Raw genomic sequence first — 14,624 nt, forward strand, 5'->3', positions numbered from 1 at the left:
TGAGTGCACATAAGGTAGTAGAGACTCATCAAAGATCACATGCCTAGAAACATACATTCTTCTTGTTGAAGGATGATAACACCTATATCCCTTATGCAAACTGTTGTATCCTATAAATACACAAGGATAATTTTTTGGACTAAACTTTGTACTGCCTTTTATGTATGGAAAACAACTACATCCAAACACCTTTAGACTGTTGTAGTCAGGTTGAGCACCAAACAACTTAACAAAAAGTGTTTCCATTTTTAAAACTGATGAAGGCAATCTATTTATGAGAAACACTACTGTAAAAAATGCTTCTACCCATAGAAATAAAGGCAATCTATTTATGAGAAACACTACTGTCAAAAATGCTTCTACCCATAGAAATAAAGGCAACTTTGCATGAAACAGTAAAGTTAGTCCAGTTTCAACTATATGCTTGTGTTTCCTTTCAGCAATTCCATTTTGTTCTGGTGTGTTAGGACAAGAAATGTGTCTTATGATACCACAATCCTCTATATGTTTGATGAACTCAGTTTTTATGAATTCACCACCTCCATCACACTGAAATATCTTTATGACCTTTGAAAACTACTTTTCTATCATTTTCTGAAATTTGAGAAAAGTGTCAAAGAAGTCTGACTTCTTTCTCAATGAATAAACCCATGAATATCTTGTATGATCATCAAAAAACACCACATAATATCTCATATTTTGAGATGATTCAACTAGAGCAGGACCCCACAGATCACAATGGATTTTTAACAAAGGTTTTTTCCCAATTTTATTTCTCAAGCCAAAAGGTAGTTTACAACTCTTCCCCAACTGACAACTAGAACAAACACTAGGCACTTTATTCTAACTACTAACATCAATGCAACTACTTCTACTCAAAATTTGTAAAGATCTTAAACTAGGATGTCCTAATCTATTATGCTAAATTGTGTTTGATTTCTTCCAGTCTTGTGCAACAGTTAAGGCAAACAAGTTGTTATCCTCCAATGCATATAAGCCTTCCTTTTTAGTTCCCTTGGCCAGTAGACTCCTTGTCTTCTTGTCCTTAACAACAAAATGACACTCATCAAATTCAAGAGTGCATGAATTATCCTTTGCAATTTTACTGGCTGAAATTAAATTCTTATTGATCTGTGGCACTACAAGAACTTCCTTTAGTTTCAGTCCTGCTTTAGTTGTGTTTCCAACATGAGTAATATCTAACTTTGAACCATTTCCAACAACAATCTTATCAAAACCATTATACTCTTAAGTTCAGATAAAATACCTGAGTTGTTTGTCAAATGAGTAGTTGCTCCTAAATCCATATACATTGAATCATCTGTATTGGATGTGTTCTGCAAGTTTACAGCACTTAATGTTTGTGGTGACTCATCTGCTTCCTGGTATGAATAATCCCACCTGTAGAAACACTTTAAAGCTGTGTGGTTATTTCTACCACAAATTTGACATGCCTCAGATACATCCTTCCCTTTGTTTTGAGTTCTACCTGAATTGTTCTGACTGTTTTGACTGTTGTTTCCTTGGCCAGCAGGCCTGAAACCTCTTCCCTTTGAGTTAAAGTTGTTGTTTCCTCTGCCTCTTTGAGAGTAGTTTCCTCTTCCTCTACCTCTTTGAGCAGAGAATGCCAAGTTAAAAGTTTGCTGAGGCACTTCTTTTTCATCCTCTCTCATGTCAAAACATCTGAGTGCATTGACAAATTGGTTTAGAGTAGGATATGGTGCCTTGCCTAACATGACAGTTCTGAAGGTCTTGTATTTGAGACCTAAACCTCTAGCAAAGTTGATCACTTTGCTGTCTTCATCAACAAGCTTGTGTATGGTTGCAAGTCCATCACATATGCCTTTGAACTCCCTAATATAATCATCAATCTTTTTGGTTCCCAACTTAACATTTTGCAGCTGTTGTTTAAGTTGAAACTCCTTATCTTTGGTTGCTTGAAGGTAGTCTTCCTCCAAACATTCCCACATCTCTTTAGCACTAGTGCATCCTACTATTAGGTACATACTCTCTTCTGTTAGAGTTCCTGAAATCCAACTCCTGAGAAGAACATCTTTCTCTTTCCAATCTTCCTTACTACTGTTGTCTGCAGTTCCCTCAAAGTCAGTTTCAGCAGTTTTTCCTGTTCCTTTCTCAGATGATGGTACTCTTGCCTCTTCCTTGATGTGATATGTCAACCTCATTACTTGAATAAGTTTCCACGTCTGTGTTCTCCAGATCAAGTAATTTGTTGGTTTAAGTTTGATGGAACATGAAGCAATAAGGTGGTGCAGTGATGAAGTTGAGAAAGTATTAGCAATAGGTGTGTTTGGAGCCATTGAGAGTGGATAGAAAAGTGTAGTTTCAAGATTTTTACAACTAAAACAGCAAGAAGAGTTCTAATGCTCTGATACCATGTAGAATTCTTAAGCCAAATCAGAGGGAAAAGATTTGTTATTGATGATGATATAGTCGTGTAGAGCATCTCCTTTTATAGGAGTAAATACAAGAGACCTTAGCCTACTATAAGTGATATACAAGAGAGTTCTATTAAAGCTTAACTATACTAGTCTAAGACTTATCATAAATAACTAAGTACAAGAGATTGAATACACATGAGACTCAAGCAGCCGGATAACCAACTGCTTACAATGCATATCCGGTATCTTCATGTATATCCTGATATATCTTGTATATCAGGATCCTTATCTTCAACAAAGATCACCCACCTCCAGGACCATTTTTGTAAATCACCCAACAACACCTGTTAGGGAAAACTTCATTTATTACGGCTCAATTACTATTTTTAGGCCTACTTAAGGACATTTTAGTCTTTCTGATTTAGTAATTAATCTAGTAAAATTGGTTACTTTCCTAAAATTGTTAGGGGAGCTATCTACTTTAATTTGATGGATATTGAACTTTATAGATTAGAGAATCATGTGAGTTAATATATGCTATAAGGTTGAAAATATCATAAAAAATCTTAAAAAAGAAGAGTCCCTTAATTACATAATTCTAAAATGGAAATCGGGAATTCTCTTATGTTGATTCAAGAGTAATTCAAGGGATTACCATCCACTTGAGAATTTCCTATATGTTTAATTCTAATTGTTAGCTTAATTAACTGGGGTGTTTGTACTTCAATGATTGTTCTAAGTTTTGCTTCCAATTTTGGTCTTATTTGGTATCTTTAATCTACATCATCTGTCTTATTAATTTCACGTATCTATAGGGCAACATGAAAAGCAAGAAAAGAAATATTTTCTGAAAGTACGGTGAAGCTAACATGGCATATTTTCCTACAATTAACATACTCATAATATAATTATTATATATATACGCACCATTTGACTAAAACATGAATTGCGGAGAAGAATAATAAAATTTTGTAGAGCAACGAAATAGCAAGTTTGACTAACTGTCGTGAGATGGTAAACCTTGAAACATTAACCGTTCACCATCGACAAATGTCTCGTTCCTTGCAGTTGCTAGTTGTAATTTGTAATATATCTAAACCCTAAGTTTGAAGCAAAGGATGGCTTCCTTTTCCAACATTTCTCCCTAGCTGTACGTACGTACATCTTCCTCCTTATAACTATTATTCTTATTCTTCTACTACATATCCCGCTGCCTCAGGGCTTTCTCCACATCCCTATATTTATCTCATTGATTTAACCTATATGCACTGTAAATATACTTTATACCACAAAGTATATTTTAAGTCGTTATAGTTAGAGGTGAATTCAAGATTTAGAGTTTATGTATTTCTATAAGGATCTCAAGCAGTAGCGTAGTTAGAGCATTCACTAAGGGGGTCAAAATATAAAAAAGCAAACATCACGAATAATTTAAGGGGATATAACATGTAATGTATATCCATAAAAAAAGTTACTTATCTAACCAGTGTATTTATTCAACGAAGGGTGTGAATTGACATCCCTGAGTTCAGTTAAATATTATATTTATAGATATTAGTAAATTTTTTAATACATATATAGAATCTGGATAAAAATTATTAGGTTTACATGAACCCATAAATTACTATATAGATCTTTCTCTGTTATAACATGTAACCAACTCCTTTAATTTATTTTACAAGTTATTCTAATTTTACTTTTATAACCTGTTACCGATAAGTATCATTTAAGTTATATGATAAGTAATATAAACAATTCTTTTACGCACAATGTTAAAAGTTAAACTCCATCTGATTTTAACCTCCACCTTCCTTCTACCTTCATACTCCAGTACAAAATTATGTTAACTTCCAGAATAGAATGAGTTGAATAGATCACTGTGCTATATATGCTTGTATATTTTACATTATACAAGATCAGAAAATAACTCTTTTATTCAGATGTACGTTCCTCAGATCAAGACAGAAATGTAAGGATCAATTAACCGACAAAGAAAGCAAGGATCTTGTTTACTGCTTTTCAAAGGGTAGGCAAAAACTCAAAACACAAATAATTTAATTAATCCCATCAGCTTTTCCACCACAAGTCCAGACTGATGGATACTGATATCCATCATTAAACTAATTAAAATAAGTTCCACTTTAGATTAAAACGGAACTGCATAATTCCATTTGTTCTATTTTATCAACCGAACAACCTCTATTTCCCCAACCCACGTACCCCACCGGTCTCTCACCCTATGTGATGTGAATGAGTGTCAAAATTGGCTAAAGAATGGTTTTAGAGGCGAATTCAAAATTTGAAGTTTATAAATTCTTAGAACGATCTCAAAATTAATATAGAATAATAATTGTATTCAAAATCAAATATTTATAAATATCTAGTAAATTTTGTAACACATATATAGATTGAAAGTAAAAGTTTATACTGGGTTCATGTGAACCCGTAGCTTGTGTTAGATATGCCACTGGCCCACTGCTTATGATATAAAGAATTTAAATTATATATACTAACATTATAATTCTTTTTTGCACTATTGGTAATTTTTAACCATATGTCATGTGAATGAGTGTCCGAACGGACGAAGGCAAATAGTCTATTCCCTTATAATATTTATACTGATATTATAGAAGTGTTTTTTTACACTGTCGATGAATTTTTAACATATCGTAACAAGTAAATTATTATTATATGGTTATCAAGTAATGCTTGTTATAAAAGTTTATCTATAATCACCTTATATAATTGACATAATTATATAAATACTTCTCATATTGTTAGTAGACAGAACTTAAATTCTGTTATAAAAGTTTTTTCTTTAAAATGTAAGCTAGTGTATTTTCATCAGCTGATAATTGATAATTGATTAGGGTATTATTTTCCAGAATCTAATGCATGCTGCTGTTTCTTATATATGTTGTGGATCAAGTACTAATATATGTTCCCATTTATCTCAACAGCACACTCTCCAGTTGTTCATCACACTTGACAATTTGGCAATGACATATTAATATATTGTATTTGCCTTCTTTTTGGTCAAACTTAAAGGCGCTTGTGCACGAAAGGAAATGTGTCTTTTGCAACTTAAATATACATGAGAATTAGTAAAAATAGAAAACATTGGTCGAAGATGATGAATGTTGATCATCGTTATAGATCATTGCTGTTAAATTTGCCAATTCTTGAATCCATGAGATCCATCAAATTATGTATTTATTTTTGCTGAAGATAACATATTTTATATAAATTGACTAGTTGTTACAAAATGTATCCTTCTTCTCATCTGATTTGAAGGGTAGGGATTTGTTTTAGAAAAAATTCATTTCCATCGTGACCTAAAACGTACCGTTATTCATTGCCTAATCTTTAAGATCCAAGAATCTAATATTTACATATGTTAACAAGGCCTTGTCTAAATAGAAAAAGGTCAACACGTAACACAAAATAAGAAGAACAAGTTTAATGCCTGAAAGTGCCTAGAGATTTCTAGCATAATGTAAAATTATCTCTTTCTTTATAATTCTTGATTTATCTCCCAAATAGTGTGTGAATATACTATGATTTTCATCTTGAGCGTCAAGGTGATATATATGGTTAAAATATGAGAGTCGAGAATAATAGGGACCTTGCAGAAAGCTCTAAAAGAGAAAGAAAAAAAAAACATTAAAGACCTAACTACTCCTTGACTTTTGAAAACAGATATTGTGGCAAAAAATAAAAATAGAGCTGAGTGAGCTCAGTGAATGTCCTTCACAATCATTTACCAGTGCAATTAAACCCGACAAATAAAGAAAAAAGGAAAAGGAAAGAAATGAAAATAAGAGAAGATGTCTGAGTCTGACCCCTTAGAAGAAGAATGTCTATAGAAAAGTAAAAGTTAGAAATGATGCGTCCAACTAATTGTTAGAAGAAACATTGCTCAGTGGAAAAAAGTACTTCTGTTCGTGTTCTATCGAAACACACTGGAAAAAAGGTTACCTTTTCCCCACTATGGTTAATTAATTAGAAACATTATCTCGAAAGTTGAAGTTCAAATTGAAAATTTTAAATGAAATGAAACAGTTTCGTTACTCTCGTTCAAGTATATATTTGATACTCCAACATTTTTTCTAGGAAAAAAACGATTTTCTCTTTAAATAATAAAAAAATTCTAAAACATATTTTAAAATATAAATTCGTGAATTATGGATATTGTTCTCTCCCCATTCTACTCTTAACAATTAGTTTTTTACCGGTACACAAATGTCATGACAGTTCAAAATCATAAGTTTCGTAGTCTTTATTTATTTATTTTTAAAGTTCGTACCTATGCAAAGTTTGTCACATAAATTGAAAGGGCACTAGTATTTTCTATTACACATTCTTTTTCCTTTTTAGTCTCTCTAAGAACAATCACATTTCTTTTTACTACTGTTAAGTTTTAAAGTTACCTTTGATATGTGTCAGAAACAAATCTTTTCTTTTAAACTTGGTTTACAATCAAATATTGTCATATGAAATGAAAGTGCAGAGTACTTTTTATATAAGTTTAGATATATGGAATTTATTTCAAAAAGTTTAAGAAATTAAACTCTGAAGTTACATACCGAAAGTAGATCACATTATATTTAGAAAGAAAGAGTAATCAATACCACTCCCATCTGATAGCAAGTAGACATCAACTTGAAAGAGACAAATTACCCTTTTGCTTAGTAATTTATACCACGCTCTGTCATTGAATGTGGGAGTTTGCAGTATATATTTTTCAATATCATATTATATCCCCTCCCACAGGTCACAAATACAAAGTATATTCACAGTTAGTATATTATATCTCTGATTTTTTTCTTAATAGACTATTCCTAATGGTCTCAACATCCCACGAGCCTCGAGCACTTGCTTTTATCTTCTTCTCTGCAGCTCCATTCTCCAATTATTTCCAACTTTAAATCAACTCATCTTCTCTGTCTCTTTGTTTTTCTCCCAACTCTTTCTCATAAAACTCATCAATCTTCTCTTACCACAAACAACAATTCTAATAAATATCTTCATTTCTCAAAAATACATATAAACTAATTACTAGTATATCAGTCATGGCACTTGAAACATGGTTAATTAAGGTGAGAAAGACGATAGCTCACAGATTTGATACAGTAAGAGCCAGTACTGTGGCACGTGGAAACCCGGCAACGATCAAGAAATCCAACGTTGGAGTTTTAGCTTTCGAGATCTCTGGACTCATGTCAAAACTCCTCCATTTATGGCAATTTTTGTCGGACAAGAACATGATCCGAATTCGCAATGAGTCAATCTGCCTAGAAGGAGTGCGTAAAATCGTCTCAAACGATGACGCTTTCCTTCTTGGCCTTGCCTGTGCGGAGATTGTGGAGAATCTAAGAATGGTTGCAAAATCTTTATCAAGAATCAGTAAAAGATGTGAAGATTCACATCTAAGAAGCTTTGATCGCTTCTTTAATGAATTTGCAAACACTGGTCGTGATCCTTACAATTGGGTTCTTAGCTTGAAAGATATGGAGTCCAAAATCAAGAAAATGGATCAGTATGTTACAACCACTGCCCTTCTTCATCGACAAATGGATGAGCTTTCAGTTCTTGAGAATAGTTTAAAGAAAGCTTCGAATTCGAATTCACAGTTCAAGGATTCTGACATTTCATCAATCAAAGAACAGAAGATAATTGAACTGAGACAGAAGTTTCTGTGGCAGAAACAAGAAGTTAAGTATCTGAAGGAAAGATCTTTATGGTGTCGTAGTTTTGATACTGTTACATCATTACTTGCTCGATCCATTTTCACTACTCTAGCAAGGATCAAACTTGTTTTTGGTATTAATCATGGATATCCAAATTCTCTTCCACGTAGTCTTTCTGCTTCTGCTACAGTTTATCCTTCAGAAAACCATAACACATGCAATTTCGTGTCCGGGCCATTGGTGAATCCCCCTAAGGTTTCGGATCATGAGTTTTTCGAGTCGAATACTAAGGTACTTAAACCGCCTTCGAGTACTTTAGGTGCGGCTGCCCTTGCTTTGCATTATGCTAATTTGATCATTGTTATGGAAAAAATGATAAGATCACCACAACTAGTTGGTGTTGATGCTAGAGATGATTTATATTCCATGTTGCCAAATAGTGTAAGATCATCATTAAGATCAAGACTAAAAGGAGTTGGGTTTTCAGCTAGTGATCCAGGTCTTGCTGGTGAATGGAAAGATGCTTTGCAGAAGATTTTAGGATGGTTGTCACCTTTGGCACATAATATGATCAAATGGCAAAGTGAAAGGAGCTTTGAACAACAAAATTTAATTCCAAAAACCAATGTCCTCTTGCTGCAGACTTTGTATTTTGCAAATCAGGATAAGACTGAAGCTGCCATAACAGAGCTGTTAGTTGGGCTAAACTATATTTGGAGGTTTGAAAGGGAAATGAATGCTAAGGCCTTATTTGAGTGTACCAACTTCAACAACTTCTTGAATTTGAAGCGTTCAAGTAATTAGACTCAGGAATGGCTATTTCTTTTGCCTTCCAGTTTTTTTTTTCTTGGTTTTTCTTTCTAAGTTTTTTTATTTGCTTTAATTAATAGATATGATTTGAAGGATTGTTAGATGGAAACTCCTTTAAAGATCTGTGAGGGGTCTGTTTTGTTTTAACCCAAAATCTGTATATTGTATCATATCAGCTGTAGACTACTATATAAGATTGAGTCAAAATTTTCAACCTATCCAAGATTCGAGGTGTTGTATGAATAATTTTCCATTTGCAGGCATGTGAACATATTCGTGTAGCTGCTATAATTGTGGTAACACATGGAATCCAGTTTGATTAGGTCCTAGCTTACAAATCTGAGAAAACATTGTTTACTTACATTAGAATTAAAGAATACTAGAAGATAATTACAACGAAGTTGGTTGATGATATGATTGGTAATAAGTGGTCCCTCATTTATTGTGAATAGAATTAAACAACAAACTCCGACTTTGGATTCTCCATGCGCCATATGATTTCTTTTGGAGGGGTTATGCTTCAAATTGTGATTACATAAAATTCTTCTAACCCCACCCACTTTCCAAAAGAGAGTAAATTTAACTTCTAAGAATAAGTATGTAAATTTATTTTTACGCTAGCAGATTAGCTAAAATATAACTACGAATAATTATTCATAGTAAGTAAAATTAGTTATCTGCAAATTAAGACAGACAATCTGCTATAACCAAGTTAAATTAGATTGATAGCGACAAATTCTTTGCACTGTTAGTATATGTGAGTTAAATCCAAAGAGAGCAATGAGTGCTCTATGGAGTTCAATGAGAAAGGGCCAACAACAAAGTGAAGTGCATGAATGAAAACTGGGACACAGAGTTTGCCATATCCTGTGAATAGGTGTAGGCCATTGCTGTATTTCACTCTGTCCAATTGCATATGAACAAAAGGGAGTTGAAATGGGGCCTTGGAATTTATTTCTGGAAAACATAGAAACAAGTAACTTGTGATTTGCATATATTGCTGGGGGAGACTGATCATAAACTTAAAGCCATAGCCTTGTTATTGTGGGGTGACCCCACTTCTAGAATTCCCTACTATTACATTTATTTAGGTATTAATGCATCACCTTATGAGTTGGTGGATCAGAATATTCAAGATCACATATCTAGCTCTGTTGTTATGATTGCATTTTGATATTGTGACATCCACCCCTCTCATCTCCATTAAGTTTTTTTCTTTTTCTAAATTTCCTTCCATCCCAGAAATTTCTCCACTGATTCCTTTGTCATGCTTTCACAATCTTTAATTAGCTGATGACACAAGCCAAAGTGGTGTAATATGATTTACTGTTGAAGTAAATCCACCTACTCTTGTTAAGGAATTGGAAAGTTACTGATCATATGATAGTTGCTATATTGAAATATTAAAGGCCATATTTATTTCACTAAACACTAGTTTTAACTTTTAACCATGATTAATATGTCTTTATTACCATACTTTTAGTATTATCAGCTAAACACGTGGTGTGATATTTATGACGTAAATTCACATATTCTACAAAGAAAAACCGACAAATCGCACCAAAATTGATAATTCAAGTCAAACCCAGAAAAAAAAAACTATGGTTAGACTTGATTTGATGTGGTTTGATTTTAACTAAAAAAGGTCAAACTGAAACCAAACCAACCCGACATTATACGTATACAAGTTTTAAAAATATTTTCTACACAAAAATATTTATTATAATCTCATATTAGATTTTTTTAAACTTTCATAATTTTTGTCTTCTAACTTATTATTTTTAGCTTGGGCTTAGATATTTTGAATGCTCTAATAAGTTTTATAGCTCACAAATGTTATTAACTCAAATAAAGCTTAAACCAAAATCAAACCAATATCAGTGACAACAAAAAGAAATTCAAACTCACCACTAGGAATGACAATATTGTTGGTTGTCTATTTCTTAGTTTGCATTGGTTTAGATAGTGAAAGCGCATAACTTAGTTTTATATTTTCTTTAATGTTTAGCCATGTAATTAATAGTACTTATTAGTCATACTTATTTTAGCATACTTAGTACTTTTAGATTATGTTCATTTTCATTATGGCTTATTAACTAGAAATATTTATTTTATGTAATTTCATTATCTTTATTGTTAAATATTTTAGCACAATGTCATAGCTCATCTCGCATTAGTTTGTGTTATTTTATTGGGAACACCTTATATAGTTATATATCTTACTAGAACTAAAAAAAAAAAAAAAAAAAAGGAAAAGGACATTGTGTGTCCACTCAGCCAAACTAATTTCACATTTAACCACTGTTTGGGCCTAATTCCACTAGGTGTCCGTTCGGCCCAAAAAAATGGCCGGTCGACCCAAAATAATGCCAAGGCTGACCGGTCCAACAGCCCAAGCGCTTAAAAAAAAAAGACTTTTTGTGGCGACTAAGTCGCCACTAAAGGGCTGCTACAGCATATATACATATGTTGGAATTATATATACACTTTATATACAAGAATTATACTTTTTATATACATATGCTGGAATTAATCGTGCATTTATTATACATAAATTATACGTTAATTATACCTTTATTATACGCATATTATGCAATAATGATATGATATATTTTTTTACATATACAATAGCGATACATATTATATACCACAATGATACGGTTTCTACAATACATTTTTTATACGTATGATACACTTTTTATACAAGACTGATACAGTTTATATACACATGTTGGAATTATATATACACTATCTATACAAGAATGATACAGTTTATATACGTATGATACATTTTATATACATATACAACAGGGGCACATATTATATACACATATGATACAGTTTCTATACATATGATATATTTTATATACATATACAGCAGGGACACATATTATATATACATATGATACAGTTTCTATACATCAAAGCTTTTTCAGTCTTGCAATGGCGTCTTCATATGAATCTTCTACCATTTTCGTAACCTGCAACTCACAAATAAAATTGGAGAAGAAGGTGGAAGAGGAAAGAGGATGAGAAGATGGAGAAGAAGGTGGAAGAGGAAGAAGAAAAATGGAGAAGGCGGGAAAGTGGAATTAGTTTAGTGGTTATAATTTGGGTTTAAGAGAATTGTGGCCATCGGGTGGGATAATTTAAGAGAATCAGTTTTAATGATTGCCAAAATCTTGTGAGATAAAGATTATCCTTTTACCAAACTTTTCAAGATTAATGGGTTACTCGAACTTGTTAACCGCGATTAAAACTGTTGTTCGAGTAAGTAAATTTGAGCCTTTGATATTTAAATAGGATAAGTGGCAAATATTTAAATTAGAACTATAGGGAAGAGGCTCATCCGATACCAGTTGTCAAGTTATCAAAATGTTAAGAATGTTTTCTATTAGTGTCTGAGCATTTGATGGATGTAGTTGATATACAAAATCATTTTTTTGCGCGGAATGTCCTTCAAAGGCACTGGTCTTTAATTTTTGCCCCTCAAATTGTTGGTCTTTAATTTTTGTCCTTCGCCTAAAAATTCATAGGTTCCGGCTTCGAACCCCCGCTCAGTTAAAAAAAAATAAAAAATCGTAAGACAGAATTTTGGATTCGCCAGGTAGAATTTTGGATTCAAATTCTACCTTAAGTTAGAGTTTGCACCTTATAAGGCAGAGTTAGGGCAAAAGTTTGCCTTAAGGCCTAACTTTTGCCTGAATAGGCCTAATTTTGGGCAAAAGTTAGGCCTTAAGGCAGAAGTTTCCCTTAAGGCGTAATTTTGTGTAAAAATTTGCCTTAAGACAAACCTCTACCTTAAGGTTTAATTAACTTTTGCCTGAATAGGTCTAATTTTGCTACAAACCTTTGCCTTGCGAAATTCTTTTATTTTTTGATTGAGCCGGAATTCAAACCCAGAACCTCGGAGTATTAGGCGAAGGAAAAAAATTCAACAATTTGAGGTGCAAAAATTAAAGACCAGTGCCTTTGAAGGGTAATCGTGCAAATTACATTTTATTGAGAGGATTTGGCTACGTGCCAACATCTTTGATCTAGAATTACACTAGATGGACCACCACGGGCCCAACATTATAGGCTCATAACTCTTAAAAGACAAACTTACAGATATAACTACCTTCTATGAGGATCTTACCATTAGTATTTACTATTTTTCAAATTATAATTCGTAGCTTACTTTTAAGCAAAAGCTGTGTATTTCGCGTGTATTCGTGTGTATTTGAGTGAGACTCTCCCCTTGTGTATAGGAGAAGAAGCTAGGAAAAATATGTAAGAAAAGTAATGTTGTGGCTGAGTTCGAACTTGGGCAGGCAGGGTAAGAGCCTCGCCCAATAACCACTTCAGCCACTCCAACTTTATGTATTTTGATATAGCTACGAATGATAATTTACAAAATCACTATAGCTGTTAAATATAAATAAATTAAAAGGTAGTTATTATCAATAATTATCTTTTAGAAGAAGTTACGCCGAAAAAAAATTCCTTTTAAAAATGTTGGTGCAAAATGCAAGAGACCCCAAATTTCATAATGCAAGAAATAACATGAACAGGAGTCGTACGATAACATTGCAATAAAGTAGTTGAGTGCATATACGTGAGAGAAACCAAAGGCATTTGCTGTGCGTATTCTACAAATTTCAACAATACACGTTTAGGTATTAAAAATTTTAGGTTGCATTTACAGAAAAGAACTCTAAGATACGACTTATAAGTTTACGCATGAGACCATTTCTATATCTATCGGTCCTAAAAATTCATACAATAACTGAGCTCAGATAAATACATCCCGTAGAGTAGAGCTCCAAGAAGAGAACTCATTGCATCGACAAAGAATACAGACATATAATCTCCTTTTTGAGAAGCCCATTTTTTGCATCTGCATACAATTAAAACATCGTGAATGTGCAAAATCAATGTAAAAGAAACCGAGAATGTATATGTATCAGCCCCAAGCAATTTGGAATTTCAGTGTCATCCATATAACTTTACCCAGTCAACTAATCACATTCAAATTTTGAAAAAGCTTCTTACATGCCAGCAAAATGTATAATCTGCGTGTCCATCTTTGATTGTTTCAAAGAAGGAAAGTGTCTTTCCCTACCAATCAATCTAACATTTAAATTTGTGAAAACTTTTACATGTTAGCAAAATTTATAATTTGCTAGTCAAACTTGTGAATTCTCTAAGAGGCAAGTAATAACTTTTTGTTAGTTTACTATTCATTGACCGCCGATATGTTAAACCTAAGTATGTTTCCATTTCACGTTAAAGAAAATATCATTGACTGTGGAAAAAAAAAAAGCTACGGGGGAAAAATTGTCAATCCAAGTAAAGAGTAAATAGTAGAGCGGTAACATATTTCAACCATGATGCAAATGAAGCTTACTATATTTCTGGCCAATGAAATTAAGAGCATTAACTAATTGGTATCCAATATCATATGCAGTTAATATTTTAAACCATATACGAGTACTTTTTAGTTAGATATTCCACATAGTTGTTAGTTTAAAATGTTAAAGATTCAAAATTTCTTTTTCTGTGGGTTATTTTTAAATTTTACAGCGAGTCTTCACTTCTCCAAGGGTATGGTTGAGTGAAAACCCTCCAAACCTATGCAAGATTATATAAAAGTAAGAAGCAACAAAAGAACAAAGAAGATACACCATTGCAAAAATTACCACACACGACAGGTGAAAATTGAAGTAATTATAAGCTTGTTAAA

The 14,624-nt window shown here is 32.7% G+C and overlaps 1 protein-coding gene across 1 annotated transcript; it reads left to right on the plus strand.

Annotated features, from left to right (window-relative positions):
* The first annotated feature begins 7,141 nt into the window (after positions 1-7,141).
* On the plus strand, positions 7,142-9,117 carry LOC132631769 (protein PSK SIMULATOR 1). The gene has a single exon (XM_060347471.1). It carries the CDS (start codon positions 7,472-7,474, stop codon positions 8,891-8,893), a length of 1,422 nt encoding a protein of 473 aa, XP_060203454.1. The 5' UTR covers positions 7,142-7,471; the 3' UTR covers positions 8,894-9,117.
* The last annotated feature ends 5,507 nt before the right edge of the window (positions 9,118-14,624 follow it).

The sequence above is a fragment of the Lycium barbarum genome, chromosome 3 (assembly GCF_019175385.1).
Source record: "Lycium barbarum isolate Lr01 chromosome 3, ASM1917538v2, whole genome shotgun sequence".
Lineage (NCBI taxonomy): Eukaryota > Viridiplantae > Streptophyta > Magnoliopsida > Solanales > Solanaceae > Lycium > Lycium barbarum.

What these genes read in the sequence shown, in the direction of transcription:
- LOC132631769 (XM_060347471.1), top strand. Translation starts at nt 7,472, where the DNA reads ATGGCACTTGAAACATGGTTAATTAAGGTGAGAAAGACGATAGCTCAC.